Source organism: Dermacentor andersoni, chromosome 4, assembly GCF_023375885.2.
Source record: "Dermacentor andersoni chromosome 4, qqDerAnde1_hic_scaffold, whole genome shotgun sequence".
NCBI classification, from domain to species: domain Eukaryota; kingdom Metazoa; phylum Arthropoda; class Arachnida; order Ixodida; family Ixodidae; genus Dermacentor; species Dermacentor andersoni.
This window is the reverse complement of record NC_092817.1, coordinates 50,177,905-50,195,424: the sequence shown is the minus strand read 5'-3', so window position 1 is coordinate 50,195,424 and position 17,520 is coordinate 50,177,905. Positions and strand designations below refer to the sequence as shown.

General features: G+C 42.4%; 1 protein-coding gene across 1 annotated transcript in view; it reads left to right on the top strand.

Moving 5' to 3' along the window:
• The window catches only part of Polr3C (RNA polymerase III subunit C), a 36,182-nt gene extending 19,243 nt beyond the window's left edge, over positions 1-16,939 (top strand). The window contains exons 7-11 of the mRNA XM_050184279.3: positions 1,683-1,861; positions 9,110-9,230; positions 9,787-9,855; positions 13,944-14,111; positions 16,687-16,939. Coding sequence (XP_050040236.2) covers positions 1,683-1,861; positions 9,110-9,230; positions 9,787-9,855; positions 13,944-14,111; positions 16,687-16,827 — 678 coding nt within the window. The 3' untranslated portion in view covers positions 16,828-16,939. The remainder of the gene's footprint in view (positions 1-1,682; positions 1,862-9,109; positions 9,231-9,786; positions 9,856-13,943; positions 14,112-16,686) is intronic.
• The last annotated feature ends 581 nt before the right edge of the window (positions 16,940-17,520 follow it).

Below are 17,520 nucleotides of genomic sequence, written 5' to 3'. Positions count from 1 at the left end.
AGCACAACTGTGGTGCATTGAGTATGAACAAAGGTGTTCGCAGTGGGCAATGGGAGAGGAACAACAAGAAAGAAAAGAAATGGCTGAGTCTCTGAGATGTGTTGCAGAGCCCCTGTAAGGAAGCATTCATAGAAAATTTCTAACTTGAGATCGTTTTGTTTATCCTCTGCAATTATCTAGTAATAAGCAGCATTATTTAATGTAAGTTCCAGGTAACAACTCTGCTGGCAGCATAAATATGAGATGCTCTTGATTAGATAACAGCGTGTTATTGAAGAAGGAAAAAAAAGGAAGCTGGTCCATTTTCTTGTGTAGTGACTGCTGCTTCTGAATGAGAAATACAAGTGCCCTGCTCCAGAATAATTTTGAATGAGAGTGGTCAGAATGGGCTGAGTATTTCAAGCTGAGTTGACTCAACTGCAGACATTAAAAGCGGTTAGAAAACAGCTGCCATGATATTGTGGTATATTGTGGTATTGTGATATTGTGGTACTTGTGATATGTTATCTCTGGTATACTTGAGTGTAGGAAAATAAAACTGTCTTTCTGTTAGGTTTCGCTTTCATTCTCCATGTTAAGTAATCGAATCACATTCTTTTCCCAAAATATGGCAGAAATTCTAAAGACGGTACTAAATAGGCAGCAACAGCGGGAGGATGAATTGCCTATTTTTTTAAGCAGATACTACCGATGATTGCCATGGCCTTGAGACATGCTAAGACCACAGACTAGATGCCACTGTGTCAGAGATGTGATACACTAAGTGATACTTTGGAATTTCATAAACTTAGAGCTGTTGCTGGCCATGCCACACATTGAAGGGGAAAAGTAGCACTAATTTCCTCTTGGCCAAACCAAATGTTTCTGGTTTCTTTAATTGAAGCTCTTTTCAGTTAAATGTTTTTCAACCATAGGCCCAAAAGCTTAGTTCGCGTAGTTTTAATGGTGTGTGGCACAGGTGTTATCGTGTCATTATCAGGTGTTATCACACTTATTGTTCATCTACACCCAAGATTCAATTCTGGATCAATAATATGCATGATGTCATTGCCATCATTATTGGAGTTGTAATTGTCTCATTGTTATTGTCGTCACTGTGTCGCTGTTGGGCCCGCTCTGGCTGCATTGAGTAGCGAGTGTTTGAGGCTATCTTTTCAGTGTCCCTCTACAATGTTAATGCGTAAGCATTCTTTGGCGAGTACCCCAGCAAAATCTATCTGCCCCGTGACGCCCTATATCTGCAAAATAAGTGCATAATTGATCAAGTTAGCTCATGTAATCATTATAATAGTGTAATAGTAGATGATTGGTAGCAATGAGTAGACGTGCATAAGCTAGCCAAATAAGTAAGCAAAAGTGAAGTAGCACCCAAGGCGTGGAATGCTTACGCATTGGTAGACAATTCTCAGAACTTCTGTAGCATATTTTGCTAGGAATTACTTGAAGTATGCTGGTGCAGCGCAATAAGCAAAGAGATGTGTTTCTAAAATGCAGCTTGTTTCATGTTATGGAATAGCAGGTTGCTCATATGGACACAAATAGAATGAGATGGACAACACAAGTGCACCTGTGTTTTCCTTCTCGTTCAACTTGTGTCCATATTTGCATGTCTGCGTTCTGCTGTCGTAAATCTGTACCAACTTGCTCTACATTCAGTCGTTCTAAGCAGTTTATTTTTGCAGGAGCTGGATTCCTATCTGAGCCTTCTCGCAGATGATGCCCTGGGCCTAGTAAGACGAACGGATGAACGAGGTGGCATGTTTAGTGTCAACCTAGAGCGCACGCTGCGTCTCCTCGCTGAGGGTGTCCTAGCATCCATAGTTCAGGACCGCTTTGGAGCCAAGAGTTGCCGCATCTTTAGGTACGACAACAATGTGTCATGGCTTATCTCTTGAGGTTGTGCTGTTTAAATTCATGTTTGACATCTACTCTGCAGCTTTTCAAAGAACATAACTGTTACCCAGCTTTAACATTTGTTCAAAGTGTACTCAGTAATTTTATTCAGATGCTAATCGGGAAAAATGGAAATCTGTAAGATGTGTGTGCTGATAACGCACCTCTTGTTGGTGCATTCAAATATGGTAAACTTCACTTCACCTTACTTTATTCGCCTTAAAGACTCCCTGTGGTGTAGTACATAAGAGGTGCGTTAATATACAGGGCTCTCGTTACAACGGACCCTGATAATCTGACAAAAAATGTCCATTTTATCCAAAGTCCGTAATATTTGAGACACCTCACTCCCGAAACTTTCGTCACAATGTCTAACAAATTTATTGTAAAGAGTGAGTGATGAACGCCGAAAGTAAAAAAAAACTAACAAAAAGTTGCAGTTTCGACCGAAAGGCAAAGTATCGATTGCGATAGCAAATTAAGCAAGATAAGTGCGGCAGCAGCAGCGAGCAAAATGACCTTGGTGCTCTCTCTCGCTTCAACACAAACTAAACGTCGAAAGCACAGCACATACAAAGCTGCCGGCACTGGGCACATTTTGTCCACATCGCAGATTACTTTCAAGATACGGCGCCCACGCAGGTGCACATTTTGTCCACATCGCAGCTTACTTTCAAGATACGGCACCCGCACAGCCGCGCCGTTCACAGCAGCCACGTCCATGCCTCGCACGCAATAGGCGGCATGCTTCCATCCCGCTTTCCTCCCTCCCTCGCGCACAAGATATTGAGCCGCGATTGTCGGCTGACGCTTGCAAGTCAGTTGCCAGCCTGTGTCGACAGTGCAAAAGTCCGTTCTATACGCCCGATCTTGACAGAAGTTGCGACTAATTTCGTCTGCTGTAGCCAATAGTCTGTGGTAGTGCGGTCCATTAAAAGCAAACTTCGTTGCATTAATAAAACAGGTAGAACGAACTAAGGTTGAAATATAGTCCGTTATATCCGAAAGTCTGTTGTACGTGGGTCCGTTGTAACGAGCATAGACTGTATTCAACAAATAAATACACTGCCTTATAATATAAGCAGCTACAGCATTTGTGTATGACAATGGGCATGTAATGGCGACGTCAGTGGGGAGGGCGTTCCAGTCCACAACACTGTGGGGAAAAAAGGAAGCTGAAAAAGTCGTAGTTTGAGAAACGGGCTGGGCAATCTTAAGTGGATGTGCAGTGCAGGTAGATATGCGAGTTGGATGAGTAATGTAAGGTGTTTGATTTAAAGTGCTATGGTAAAACTTGTGGAGTAAGCAGAGGATGGTGATGCAGCAGCGAGCTTCGAGGCTTTCGAGACTGAGGTTTGTCTTCAGGGATGAAACGCTGATGTACGAATATGAAGAATGGAGGAATCGAGTGGCATGGTTTTGAAAAGATTCAAGTGCACTTTTTAGGTATATTTTATGCAGGCTCCAGATCTGACTGGCAGACTCAAGTTTAGGTCTTATGAGGGTTTTGTATGCCAACAGTTTCACATGTTGCAGTGCATGATGAAGATGACGTTTTATGAATCCTAGAAATCTGTTGGCAGATGATATGATTACGGTAATGTGTGTTTGCCAAGAAAGGTCGCTGCAGAGGGTGATACCAGATACTTTAATGACTGAATGCTTTCAATAGGCGAGTTAGCAACTGCATAAAAAAAATAAAGGGGTTGTGTTGACGATGAAATGAGACCAGTTTACATTTGTTAGCATTTAGCATCATTAACCAGAGGCCGCACCATTCATGGATGCAGTTAAGGTAGTTTTGAAAGGTAGCTTGATCTGAAGGGTTAGTAATAGTACGATAAATTACACAGTCGTCGGCGAAGACACGGATTTTACACGATACAGTGAAACCTCGTTAAACCGTAGTTGGCCGGAGCTCGGAAAAAGTACGTACTTAACGGTAGTACTGCTTAACCGAAATAGCATGAGATCGCCCACTTACCTGTCAAAAACGGAACTCGGAGAGAGTGCGATGAAAGGGGAAAAAATCATGCACTATTTATTTACTTCGTGCAACAAACGTGTTATTTTCGTTTGATGCCGCAGCAGCCTAGCAGTGACAACAGCGGCCTCAAACTTGCTGAAGCTGTGAGCCAGCTTTTCAGCCAGCCCCCTCTTCTCGGCAAACACTCGCATGGCAGATTCCTCGTTGGTGTTGCATATTCTTCGTGCACATGCGTGGTAGCATTGCAGAAGTTGCGGGGCACCTTTTCATTGCGGGGTGCTGTTCTCGTCGCGACGATTGCATTCATGAGGCTAACATAACACGCAGCTTCCGCCACTGTCGGGCCTGAATCGCCTGTGCTGTCGCTTTCCGTATTGTCCTTATCACTGTCGCTAGGCGACACTTCAGCAACAACAGAGACAACGATGGCGAAAAGTCGGACCTCATAGCCGACATCTCTTTGCAGTCGCAGCAGCGCTGCCAAGCAACTTCTTCGCATTCCAAATGCCACACCGTAGTTAACAGTAGACCTATGTCTCGTGCCAGCACCGACTTTTCGCGTCACGTTCGATAGCACAAACAATGTCTAATTTTTCTTCTATGCTAAGCATCCGGCTTCTTTTTTATCCAAGTTTCGGCATGACGTGAGCTCTCACTTGCACAACGCCAGAACGCTCTCTGGCACGTCACCGAAATGATCTTGATGTGGCTTCACGCGCAAATGCACAGGGTGCTTGGAGGCCTTTGCGCTGATCTCTGAGACTTGTTGTTCTGCTGGGCCGCCCGCAGGAGACAACGCACCGCCGGGTTTGCACGACGAAAAGTGGAAACACTGCGTGTTAACCGATACGTATGCAATAAGCTGGTACGGTTTATGCGGATACAAAACACATTATGTTTAGTGGCCGCTGAGTCGGGGATTTGACTTTACTACTTTTAATACGAAACTACTGTTTAAGCGGGTATGGTTTAACGAGGTTTTACTGTACTTGGAGTGCCAGATCATCTATATATATGAGGAAAAAAAGCGGGCCAAGAACAGATCCTTGCAGTAAGCCCGATGTTACAGGGAGAGTGCTTGAGTTGTGATTGTTAATAGAAACAAACTGAGAGCGGTTAGTTAGGAATTATTTAATCCATGCTAAAATATTAGGGTGCAAATTCAAAAAGGCAAGTTTTAGTAATAGGCATTGGTGTGGTATCTTGTCAAATGCTTTCACTAAATCTAAATACAATGCATCAGTCTGCAGGTTACAGTTAAGGTTAGAATGTAGGTTGAAGCCGGACATTGCCAGTGTTTCGCAGGAGAATCCTCTACGAAACCCGTGCGGAGCCGGTTGAAGGAAATTGTTAAAATCTAGAAAGGTGATTATATGTGAACAAATGACATTTTCCGTGAGTTTGCAAGGCACACTGGTTAAGGAGATGGGACGGTAGTTTAATGGAGAATCTTTTATACATAACTGAATTGTGAGCCTTCCAGTCGTCTGGTAAAGTTCCTATTGAAAGTGACAGAAAACAGTAATCAAAGGTATATGGCTGAAATGTTTTGTGTTTTTTAATATTTTTGCGTTGATTTCGTCGACTCCAGCGGCTGATGAGAGTTTAATTCTGTCGATAAGGTTCGTGATGCTTTACGCAGTGAATTCGATTGATTTCATTGCTGAAAATGTTACGCTAGGCAAAGTGGGCAATGATGAGTCAGTTTCGTCTCTGAAAGTGGAAACAAACGCACGGGGAAATATGTCAGCACATTCACTATCAGTGGCTTCATCACCTGCTGTGCTTGTGAAAGTGACGGCACGTTTCATGCGGGTTTATTATTTCCCAGAACCTCCTGGGATTATTCGTTAGGTTTCTCGGTAGGTCAGTTTGGAAAAAAAAAGCGTGTTTGGCTCAGCGAATTGCATCATAATAGGAATCCTCGGCTGCATAGTATGTATCCCATACATCTGCACATGGGTTTCATTTCACTGCCCTGTAAAGATGTTTTTTTCTTCATTCCAATCTTTTCAGATTGTCTGAGAACCACAGTTTCTGGCGGTTTGCACGAAAACTGATACAGGGAATAAATTTGTTTGTTAGTTCATTTATCTTGTTTTTGAAAACTGTCCAGTTATCAATAACAGACCAGTGATGAAATGTAGATTGAAAAGACGGCAGAAAAGCTTCTAGTTCGTTGTTAATTCCTTCGTAATTTCATCTGTCGTACATGCGGATGGTTTTCTTGAACGTTTGGCGGGGAGTGGGGTAAACTTGAAGATGGCACAAATAACCTTATGATCGCGAATTTCACGCAGGTAAGTAATCGATGATAAGCTTTCGAGAGTGTTGGTTAGAATTAAATCCAGAATGTTTGATGATCCTTGTGTAATGCGAGTCGGTTCGAGGACCATTTGCCTCAGGTTAAAGTTTAAACACACATCAACAAAGTTCCTTGCTTCAGAGTTACCAGCAGTTAGAGGGCCTACGGTTTGCCAGTTTGTACTTGGGGTAGTTAAAATCTCCAAAGAAAATAATTTCCACGTTGGGGTGCTTCCTAGTAATCTGGAGCAGTGTGTTGTTAAGTTTATGCATGAAGTTTGGGTTACTCTTAAAAGCGCTGCAGCAGACACGAAGGAGAACGGTTTCCAGTGGGGCGCTGCATTTTAACCATAATATTTCTAGGTCTGAAGTAATGGTAACGAATGAACATGGAATTTTCTTGTTAATAGCAATAAGAACACCTCCCTTGCATGTGCCTTGATGAGCATTACGGCAAACGTTAACATTTGCTAAGTCATCCAAAACCTAATTATCTGTGACGTCGCTTGTTAGCCACGTTTCAGTTAAGAGTAGTATGTTGCTGCCAGAAGACGAGAGTAGATTTGACAAGAACTCGCGCTTAGGAAGAAAACTGCGTACATTGGTGTAGATTATGGAAGAGGAAAGATTAACTCTACGGTTAGGCCACTGCTGCTTGCACATGTTCCCACGGTGGAACGATTCCTAGGTGATTTTTTTACTGACTGTGTTTCTTGGTCAAAGATGTGCAGCATGTTGTATCAGACGGAAAAAAGTGCATACTTGGTCCTGGCGAAATCCACAAGGTGTTTTCGTGCATTTCAACCGGGTCGAGAAAAAAGAGACAATACTGAAACCTGTGTCTTTAAGCTAAGAGTCTTTCAAAAATATGATCCCTTTCGTTTTGGAGGAAGTCAACTTCACTATTACCGGCCTTTGGCGGTCTGTGCTGTGGTGGCCTAGATGGTGAGCGCACTCTTATGTCTTTAGGTTTGATTACCAGGTTCAGGCTATCAAGGCAGTGCTGGATGATTATTTTCTCTGATTGTTCATAAGATTTCTTTTTATTTGGGTTGGGAAGTCCACAGATTACTAGGTTAGTTCTACTCAAGCAGTTCTCGAGATCATCAAGACATGCTTCTAACTCGAAAAGCTGATGAGCACTCCTCACAGTGTTAGTTTGAAGTGTTTCGAGTTTGGTTCGTGGGGTGCTAATACACTGGCATTCAGTTTCAAGGTCAGCTAATGGTTTGCTTAGGGTCGATATTGTTTTATCTGTTGCTACAAGCTGATTTTTGAGTCCTTGGACTTCAAAGATAAGTGTTGACTGTCCAGCCGTCAACTTTTGTAGTTCGGTCAGAACAGCATCAAAGTCAGGTGCTCCCGGATTTGTTTCAACGCATCTAATTGAAGCAAATACCAAATGTTTCCTCATTTCTGAATATGTAGAACTGACACCGAATGAATGCCATGTCCTAAAGAGCTTACTTACGGAATGCTACACCTTGGGTGCACTTCATTTGCAGGATGTTTGAGGGCATTGACATCAAGGTGCACAAATTAGTGCTCACAGTGTAATTTGTTGATTTCCTGTGGTAACGATGCTCCAAGGCTTTGTCATTCAAAGATAACAAAGATAACCATGGAGAAGATTGTTTATTTTCGTGCACTTGAAGAACCAAAGTGCTACATGAAAATGCTGTGATGTTCGTGATGCCCACATGATGTCATGAGTCGAGTGGCTCAGGTGTCAAATTTAAGTTCAGGCTGGACTCTTGTAGCTAATAACCAACAGTGGAACTTCAGTGATATGTTTCTTTTGTTACATTCTCTCAGCTCTGAAGCGCCAGTCCCATTTAGTTCTCACAAGGTCATGTGTATCGGCTTCCCGTTTTTTGTTTCCTTTCCCAATTGTCAAGTCCGAAAACTACAACAGTGTGCCAACAACACGGCGTCATCTGTTGGCAGCACTTACTTGACTGCCGCATGTTGTGATTTTCAATATCTTGCAGTAGAACACATTTTGGGGCTAGTTGGTTCATAGCTTTTCGAAAGATGAAGCGCCAACAGTGACAGCATACTAAGAAGGAACAAAGACAGGACAAAGTGCCTTGTCCTGTCTTTGTGCTGTACTGTTGGTGCTTCATCTTTTGATTCGATATCTTCCATGGTTACTTCGATATACATGGCACGAAAACTGAATAATAAATAAATAAATAAAACAGGTTCGAGTGCTTGAAGATAGACTGTGATTATCAAATACAGTAGAACCTTGTTGATACCATCCCATTTCATACAATTTCCTGGCACCAACATTCACATTCGAGAACACAAAAAATTACCCAATACACAACGCCAAACTGCAATTGTATGATGTTTTCCTGCCGCTAGATGCCATGTGAACAAGAAAAGGCGCCAAGCACGAGCTGCCGAGAGCAGTAGGCAACCTTTAAAGCACCTTCCTCGCTATACTTGCTCACCTGTGTCACATGAAAATGCTAGCGCACACTCAGTTTCCTCTATTGGTACAGTACCAGCAAATCACCTTGCAAGTCGTGACCCGTCGCATTCACAGTTTTCACTGCCAACTCTATTGTGATAAACATCTCCAACTATCTATATCACAATGTGGGGGGCGTAGTGCCGTTGAAATGCCCGTTTTTAATAGGTGATAATACAAACACGCCACTGTTCCCTGATGCAGGCAAAGCATTTAGGTTATTGCCTATTAAAAGGGTACTATAGCTTTAAATGGCATTATAACAGAAATGGTAGTTTGGCGTTCATTTTCTCACCAAGAAATAAATGAAGGTGCAGTTCTTAATGTATACTATTTTGTCAGTCGAAACTGATTAAGTGTTTGTCTTTAGTGTCCTGTTAAATGAGCTGCTTCGTGGGCATGTATGCAGCCAGCAGGTTCAAGGATATGCTCTTTTCGCTGTCCAGGCTGCTGCTTGAAAAGAAGTACCTGGAGCAGAAACAGATAGAAGAACTCGCAATGATCACTGCTCGAGATGCCAAGGAAATGACTTACAAAATGTTCCAGGAAAAGTTCGTCTTGGCTCAGGTATGCAAGCGCCTTCTGCTGTATCAGCATGTGTTCATATTTAAGTGTGGCCTTGTTTTGCACAAACAGAACCTGAGCGTGAGGCTCTTCTTGTGCACTTCCAAGAAACTCCCATGTTTGCTTCAATTCAAGTGCATGAATCGCAGTCATCTCTCTTACATTTTTTTTTAAGACACAAATTCATGAAGCCAACAGATAATTAAAACCCACAAAAGCATAGGGGTATTTAACTGCAAGTTTAATTGAAATGTACTAATATATGGGAAAAGAAAGTAAAAGTGGATGAAAAGACAACTTACCGCCAATGGGAGCTGAATCCACACCTTATGCATTGCGTGTGTGATGCTCTACTAATCAAGTTACAGGGCCGACTGTCCTCCTGCCCACTTTCCTGGGTATTTTTAGCCTTGAAAAAAAAAAAAAATGTAAGCATGCTTTGAATTTATTAATGGCAGACATATGTAAGAGGCTCTTGGAACTGACCGCTCCTGCTACCAGTGTTGTGGTTTGTAACGTGTGCCCTCTGCAGCTACTCCCTTGTGTGTTCTCTGTGCAGGAACTTCCAAGAACACCAGACTATGCCCCTTCCAGGATGATCTACTTGTTCCATGTTGATATTCCACAGGTATGGCTTGTTAAATATACAAACCAAGAATGTGCATTGCCTGTAATCCCACAAAGGTTAAGCAAGGGACAGCCTTTTTGAGACAAGAGTCTGAAACAAAAATATTGGCAATGCATCTGCCTTGTCCTCGTGTTGTGTTTTAGTGTTGGGATTATTAACACAAACATGATTTGCCACCTAAAACATGGTGAAATGCAGCCATTGTGGCCAAATAGATTAGGAAGAAAGAAACTGCTGTACTTGTTGCTGTTTGCTTTTTTTTTAAGTTATTTCTGATGCAGCCCCACACCACCACCCATACCACCCTCACACATACTTTAGTAATGCAGCACTTAGTACTATCTGAGCAAATGCACTTTGAAGCATGGTGATGGAATACCTATGTTGAACCATCATCATTTGGGTTAGTGGTAATGTCCTGAAATAACAGAGAAAGATTGGGAGAAGACAGGCAGATGGGGGGGGAAAAAAAAAAGAGTTCACATATTTTTGTCCTGAAACCTTCCACCTTTCATCCAGTTCTGTCAACTTTCAAAAATACCACATACATGTTCATCTATAAATCACATGCAAAAGAAAATAATAACAGTAATAATAATAAGATTTTGCCAGAACTTGTGTAACCCCTTGTACACTCAGCAGTAAAATTGACGTGAACCTATAACAGTTTCAGCGCATGCTGTGAACGTAAAACGTCACTAAAAGTACTTTTGAAGCCTAAGTTAAGTCTAAAAGTGACACAGATTTGGCTATATGTAGTCTTGCTGCTTAATTTGTGCCTAAGCAATGTTTATGTGTGAACTGTGAAGAGGGGTTTCTGTTTTGGGAAAGAACAATCATTTCTCTACAGTCCGAACAGACACATACTGTGAAACTTGCACAGTATGTGTCACATCTTCAAGGCACAGTATAAAGTGCCTTGAAAATGTCATACAGCCGAATCTCGTTAATTCTAACACGCCTAATTGAAACTTTCGTTTAATTCGAACTGACGCTATTGTCCCCTCAAAGCTATGTGTATTCCAATGGGCGAAAACACCCGGCAATTCGAACGCACAAGCATTTGCGACGTTTAACTCGAACATACTGTGCTCCGACAATGCTCTCAGCAGCACGTCAAATCACGCAGCGGCGCCTCGGACCCCGCCATATAGGAAAAGCTTAGGTGAGACTTCTCAATGCCACGTGCAAAGAAAAAAAAAAAAAGCCATGGTGGAAATTTGTGAGCAGGCGTGCATCACCGATTACTTCCATTCCTGACGAGTTAGTGTCTTCTGTTAATGTATAAGAATGTCTGAAATTTCGCACGCAAAGAAACCTTCACCGTCTGACCTTCCGGACTTTTTGCCGTGGCCGCAGGTCCGAAACGGCATTAATTGAAGCCACCACCACCGCCATTTCGATTATCGCGCCGCCTCGAGCCGGCGCTCTCGCACGCTGATCGCTGCAGCCGTAGCCACACCACGGCAAAGCTAGGCCTAGCTACTTCGACGTTCGCTTACAAGCTTTTTGCTGTTCGGTAGCATATGGCACCGACTCTGCCTGTGTAATCCTCACCAATGTCTTCGGAGCGCGGAAAGCACGGCGCATTGCATGATGCCGGTTCCCGAAAGTCAGCTTTGCCACATACAGTAATTTTACGCGGTAAAGCATACCAAAAGTTCGAAGGGACAATTGTCACGGGACATACGTTTCCTATTATTATACACGCGTGCACCCGCCGCCTCCTATGACAGTATGAGCACCGATACGCCTAATAACTGACTGTAATTTGTTAACATGTGTGAATAAATCTTGTGGAACTACCTACTCATGTGTTAGCTCAGTGCACATGCACTGAGCTAACACTGCAGGTAAGTCCTCCATTCAATTAGCTCCCTTTAATTCGAATTTCTTTTAATCCGAACAAATCTTTGGCCCCTTTTGAGTTCAAGTTATCGATATTCAACTGTGGCTATATTCAGTTATTGTTATGACAGGCTTATGACAAAAAAGATATTGAATATTAATACTTTAGAAGGTACCATAGTGTGATGCGTTGTTTGCTTACTGTGAAAAAAAGTTTGCTTTGCCCACAATGCGAAACATGATGCATTAGCTGGTGCAATATTATATATAAACAATGCGAGACAGCTAGTCTCGCACTGTTTCGTGCAGTATTGGTTGGAATAAAGATTCGCCAATGTGCGTGAGCAATCTTCTTTTGAGAAGAACTGTGATACTTCTTGTCTGGATTGTCTTCGTTTGTATAGATGGCGCTTCTCGGTGTCGGAGAAGCGAAGAGACATTACTCTCTCTTTCTCTCTTCATACTCTCTCTTTCCAGCCTTTCCGTTCTTGTTATTGGCATATTTTATATTCTTTCACCTTAGTGCTAGTTCATGGATAAACAGCGAGTGCAGTGATAGCCACTATGTATTAATGAGCACTCAAGAGGTAAGGCACAGTGTTGGCCAGGCGCATTATATTTTTCTGCCTCATTGACAGAGTGGCTAAGGGGTAGAATCTGTGGCTTACAGACAATCTCTTGGCCTGGAGTTCGATTCCTGGAGGGACAATCCAGATTTTTTCTCTTTCTTTATAAAATGCTGGCAATATGTTCTGAAGTTTCAGCAATTAACATCGATACAGCTAGAGTAGTGAGCCTGTAGCAGGTATGGCTCTATGATTCGTATTATGACAACTTTATTTCCAACCAAAAGAGGCTTGTGTTCTTTTTTCAGGTAAATCCCACAGACTTTATGCCAATGAATACATCCAATCACGCCGGCTGTGCAGCACCTGTCCAAGCACAGAAGATTGAATAATGAGAGCTCTTGTGACCTATGCTACTTAAAAGTGCAATGTGGCAACATAGAGTATTTCATGATTGCGCTGAATTTCATGGCACCCTTCTTTCTTTCTTTTTTATAATGAAATAATCAATATAATGTACTAAACTGTGATTATCTTCGAAAGTCTCATCAAAACTTCTGCATTTAAAATCTCATTTAAATACAGCAAAATTTTGTTGGGCTGCTGAGCACGAGGTCGCAGGATCAAATCTCGGCCACGGCGGCCGCATTTTGACGGGGGCGAAATGCAAAAACACCCGTGTACTTAGATTTAGGTGCATGTTAAAGAACCTCAGGTGGTCAAAATTTCCGGAGTCCTCCACTACGGCGTGCCTCATAATCAGAAAGTGGTTTTGGCACGTAAAACCCCATAATTTAATTTTAACAGCAAAATTTTCAACAAACAAACCTCACGTTGATTAGGCCAAAATCTGGTGGTGTACAACACTGCTACTAACTCATCTGATGTAGCAGTTTAAAACTTGCACAAGCTGTCAGCTACCTTGCAATGTGCTGAGGTGGTAATTCTGCCAAGTTGTAGACCACTCTGCCGACCCGAAATTCTCTTGTGCTCTCTGCACACATGTTGCGCCTTGTCCGAATGTCGTGTGCTATGACTCTGAATGAGAGAGAGACAAAAGCATTTATATTGGATTATGATCATATTGTGAATGTGTCAGGAGAGAGCTTCAAGCCTCTTGATTTCCTAAAGCGCTCATCACTCGATGTCAGTATAAAGAAATTGCTTTTTGCTCTTATTTAGAAGTGTCCACTCGATTGAGGAAGCACAATGGCAAAGTGTACTAGAACCTATTTTGAGTGGCACGACCATACCTGACTGCCTGACGCATTTTGTGTCACCAATAGTGGGGGCACTGCAGTTGCTGACTGCTGAAGGGGCATCGGGTCAAGCATGTCATGCTTTGGAGCACGGCTGGTCTGGAAAGCGTGTCTGGCGTCTGACCTCATGCACACTACTAACTAGCTGTGGATAGACCTGTAATTTGCTAGGCACATTCAATAGCCAGTGACGACAACGTGACCGCACGAGCATCACTTTATGTGATGACGTGCTGCACGTGTCAGTCGGTGCACTGCCCATATATTTTAGTTCACTGTAACAGTGGTCACAAGTGAAGTGATATGAGCTCCCCCTTCAATTTTGAATTTCTAAGGTTTTACTGTATCTGGTATGTACTGTCTTTTTCCTGTAACAAGTGAGTTTGACCATACGCATCCTTTGTTCTTGGCACAGCTGAGTCGTCAGGTGCTGGAGTGGTGCTACAAGGCACTGGCCAACATGATGCTGCGAAGGATTCACATCACTGAGGACCTTAAACGACTCCTGGACAAGAAGCAACGGGTGGACCTCATCTTGTCTACTATGCATCCAAACAACTCCACACCCGAACAGATCGCAGAGGTACTGGAAATGTTGGACCAGTGGACGACTGTAGTTTTCGTTCATGGGAGCTGGCGTCTTAAGCTGCAGAGCAAACTTTTTTTATTATTATTACTTTTTCGAATGAGTAAAGGCAAGGCACAAAAGACCAGGACTGAAGAAGGACACAAACAACTGGCGCCTGTCCTGTCGTTTGTGTCCTTCAGCCTAAAGTACAATTGGGAGCAAAATTCTAGAGACCAGAGCATCAGAATTTTTTTTAGCACAGTTATGCAATGCAAAATTATCTGAATGCATTGTATTGTTAGAACAGGCACACTTAGGCTGTACCACTTGGTTTTAGTCTGCATAGATAGGTTGCAAAGAAGAAAAAAGATGCTATTCATGTCATCTGTGGTCGCTAGACTTGTGCTTGCAACTGTACATTTAAAGTCATGAGTCAGTGCATTTATATTTTACAAAGATCTTTTTTATAACATAATCTTTAGTTAGAAGTTACTAGAATCTAATGTATTTTCTTTCCAGCTCTAAAAGGTTTCTATGTGCTATGTGACTGTTTTAAGTTGTGTGTGCTTCCGTACAGAATTTATCTGGTACTCTTATGTTGCGTCTGAATTGCTGATGGCGTTGCAATATTTATCATTGGCTGCATTCACTTGTTCCTGCCAATTCCTAGTTAACATGCTTGCATCGTAAAGCCACAATTTTCTAAAAGCACAAAAAGCAATTAGTTTCATCATAGTTTTAAGCGATCAGTTAAGAATGTGCGCAAAGTGCTGCACAGTGTCGGGCTTGAAGCAGGCTTTCTGGTTACATCACATAAATCAGAGTTGACCCTTGATGCGCAAAGTCAGACAGCCCTGTGCAGTTTTTTCAGGCCACACCATGTCTGTGTCACCAGAAGTTTAGCTTAAGGTCAACTTCAGTGAAATTTCACTTTGGCTAAATTGACTATAAATTGGTAGTACATGCTATTAAGCAATTCTGGCAAAGCTGCAGGGCTGGTAAAAAGTAGCCTTTAAAGAGCACCTAAGCAGACACGTGCGTTTGGCGGTTAGTGGATATGCTGAAAATCCCAGATCATGGCTTCCGAAATACAGTGGAATCTCATTAGCCTCTTCAGTGTTTTATTATTTTCACTAAAAGTGACATTATTTTGCTTTTTGATATTGTGGCTTATTTTGAAACTTCACTCCATTGCAAATCATTCTAAAGCTTCTTCAACCGGTTTGCTTCATGTTTTATCATCCCAAATTTTGGTTGTCCTTATTTTGTTCATCTATGGGCCAAGTGGCAGTGCCGCAAGGGTGTCCAGGGCCGTGAATGCTACTTATTAAAAGATCTACCAAGTTTTTGAAGGCTTGAGGCTTTGCCATTGCTTCTTAAAGATGGCTTCATGGATAGAAGACAGGTGCTGCAAAAAATATTTCAGGTCCTGCCACTTTCTGAAAAGATCCTCTAGAGCCCACTTCTGTGGTTTCGTTTACAGAGATTTGCAAAAATGTTTTGCATTGCCAAGTACAAATCTAACCAATAAGACTGTAGTTCTATATTAAGTAGCAATTCCGTTCAAGCAATTTCCGGTTAACAAGATTCTTATGTACTCAGCGCGCCTAATCATGGAGGTTACGCTGAGGTGCTGTGTTGGCTCTCAACGTTCTCATTGTCAGGGTCATTTCCAATGAACGGTAATGCCAGTGTTCTTGTCAGTTAGGATGTAAAAATCTGTTACCTCTTTGTGACAAATTGCATCCCCTTGTTTTTCAGATGTAATATTTTGCACAGAGGCTATATATGAAACTAGGCGTATTGCACAGGCCAAAGTTTCATTGCAGTTGGCCTTTAAGAGGAGAGAAAGTAAGATGTGCACTCCATGTTCAATGAGAAGCTATGTTCTTCTATCTGATGTTCCTGCAGAGGGTTGTCGCCTCATGTCCACATTCTGCAAATTTGACAAAGCTCACTGAAGAATTGAAAATTCTCACTCCATTGTATAGCTAGCTGTACACTTTCCACAATTCTGAACATGCAAGAAATGCGGTGAAGCTAAATTTTCAATGGACATAATTGGCGCCTGAAGGGCATATTTCATTACAAAAAGGATGCGGCCTGGGGAATGACCATCGTCATCAGATGTCAGGACAATTCCTCTCCTAATCTGTTTAATAGGAGGAGAACAGGCCTGCAGTGGCCTCCTGTACCACTGGACATCTGCACATTGCCACGAATGGCACCCACTTCTTTCCTTCCTTTCTTCAGCTTTTTCCACCACTATGTTCGTTCATGACATCTTGAAAAGCACAAGGAAGGACAGGTAACCTTTCCAGCTAAATTGTAGGTTTCCTTGTACGTGCATGCATATTTGCCTCGGGTATTAACAAAAACTTTATTTTATGTCTAGGCAAGCTTGTTTATGTTCTAGAAATATTGCAAGCTTTGTTTTGAAATTTCTTATTGCTGCACATCAGAAATATATAACATTGTGTAAGTCAAACAAAACCTGTATCGGACACTCTATATCGATGCTTTCATGACTTTTGTTGTTAGTTTGGAAAGCTTGCATTTACGGTGGGACATCGTTTTCCTTTTTCAACAGGTGAAAGAAATGGTCACTCCTCCTGAACGGAAACAGCTTGCCTACGTCAGGCATGTCACATCCAAGATAGGGCTTGGTGAAGTGCAGCTGGATGAAACCATCCTCATACTGCAGCTCTACATTCTGTCGTTGTCAAAATAGGCATGTGACCTCCGAAATGAGGCTCGTTGAAGTGAAGCTGTGTGAAACCATCCCTGTACTACAGCTCTAAATTCAGTCCCTGTCAAAATGAATTATACAAACATTGCAATGACTTGCTGTTGCCTGGCTTCCGTTTCTCTCATAATATTTAAAATAGCTTTTAAAGAGACACTAATGGCAAATACTAAGTCGACGCGCAATGTTCAAATATAATTAGAAGAACCTCGCAGTGCTTGTTTCGTGCCAAGAAAATACTTAGTTTGCGAGAAAATTGCGTCTGAAGGGTCTGTGTACCTTTAGCATCATTCAAATCACTTGTCCCAAGTAGGGAGTGGCGATGTTGCATGCGCCATCTCCACCCTCTACTGCTGTCTTTGAGTAAAACGGCACCCAGCAGATGGCACTATGGTTTTCTGCGCAATATGCAAATGCGCAGCCCTGAATAAGCCAAGCCAACCGTTGGATTTGCCACTGCAGCTACTCGTGGTCAAGTGGTGTGGACCATTCAGGAATCCTGCGATATCACATGGATGTAGCATTCTCTGCTACTTGCGCTTTGTGTGAATTTTGTGAGCTTGAAAACGAGTGCAGCGCTATGCGATAATGAAACTACTGAAACACGAAAGTGCAGGTGCCGCAGAGTGGAGAAAACGAAACTTTTCGATCACCCCCGTCGTTCTCAAGGGTAGCGTC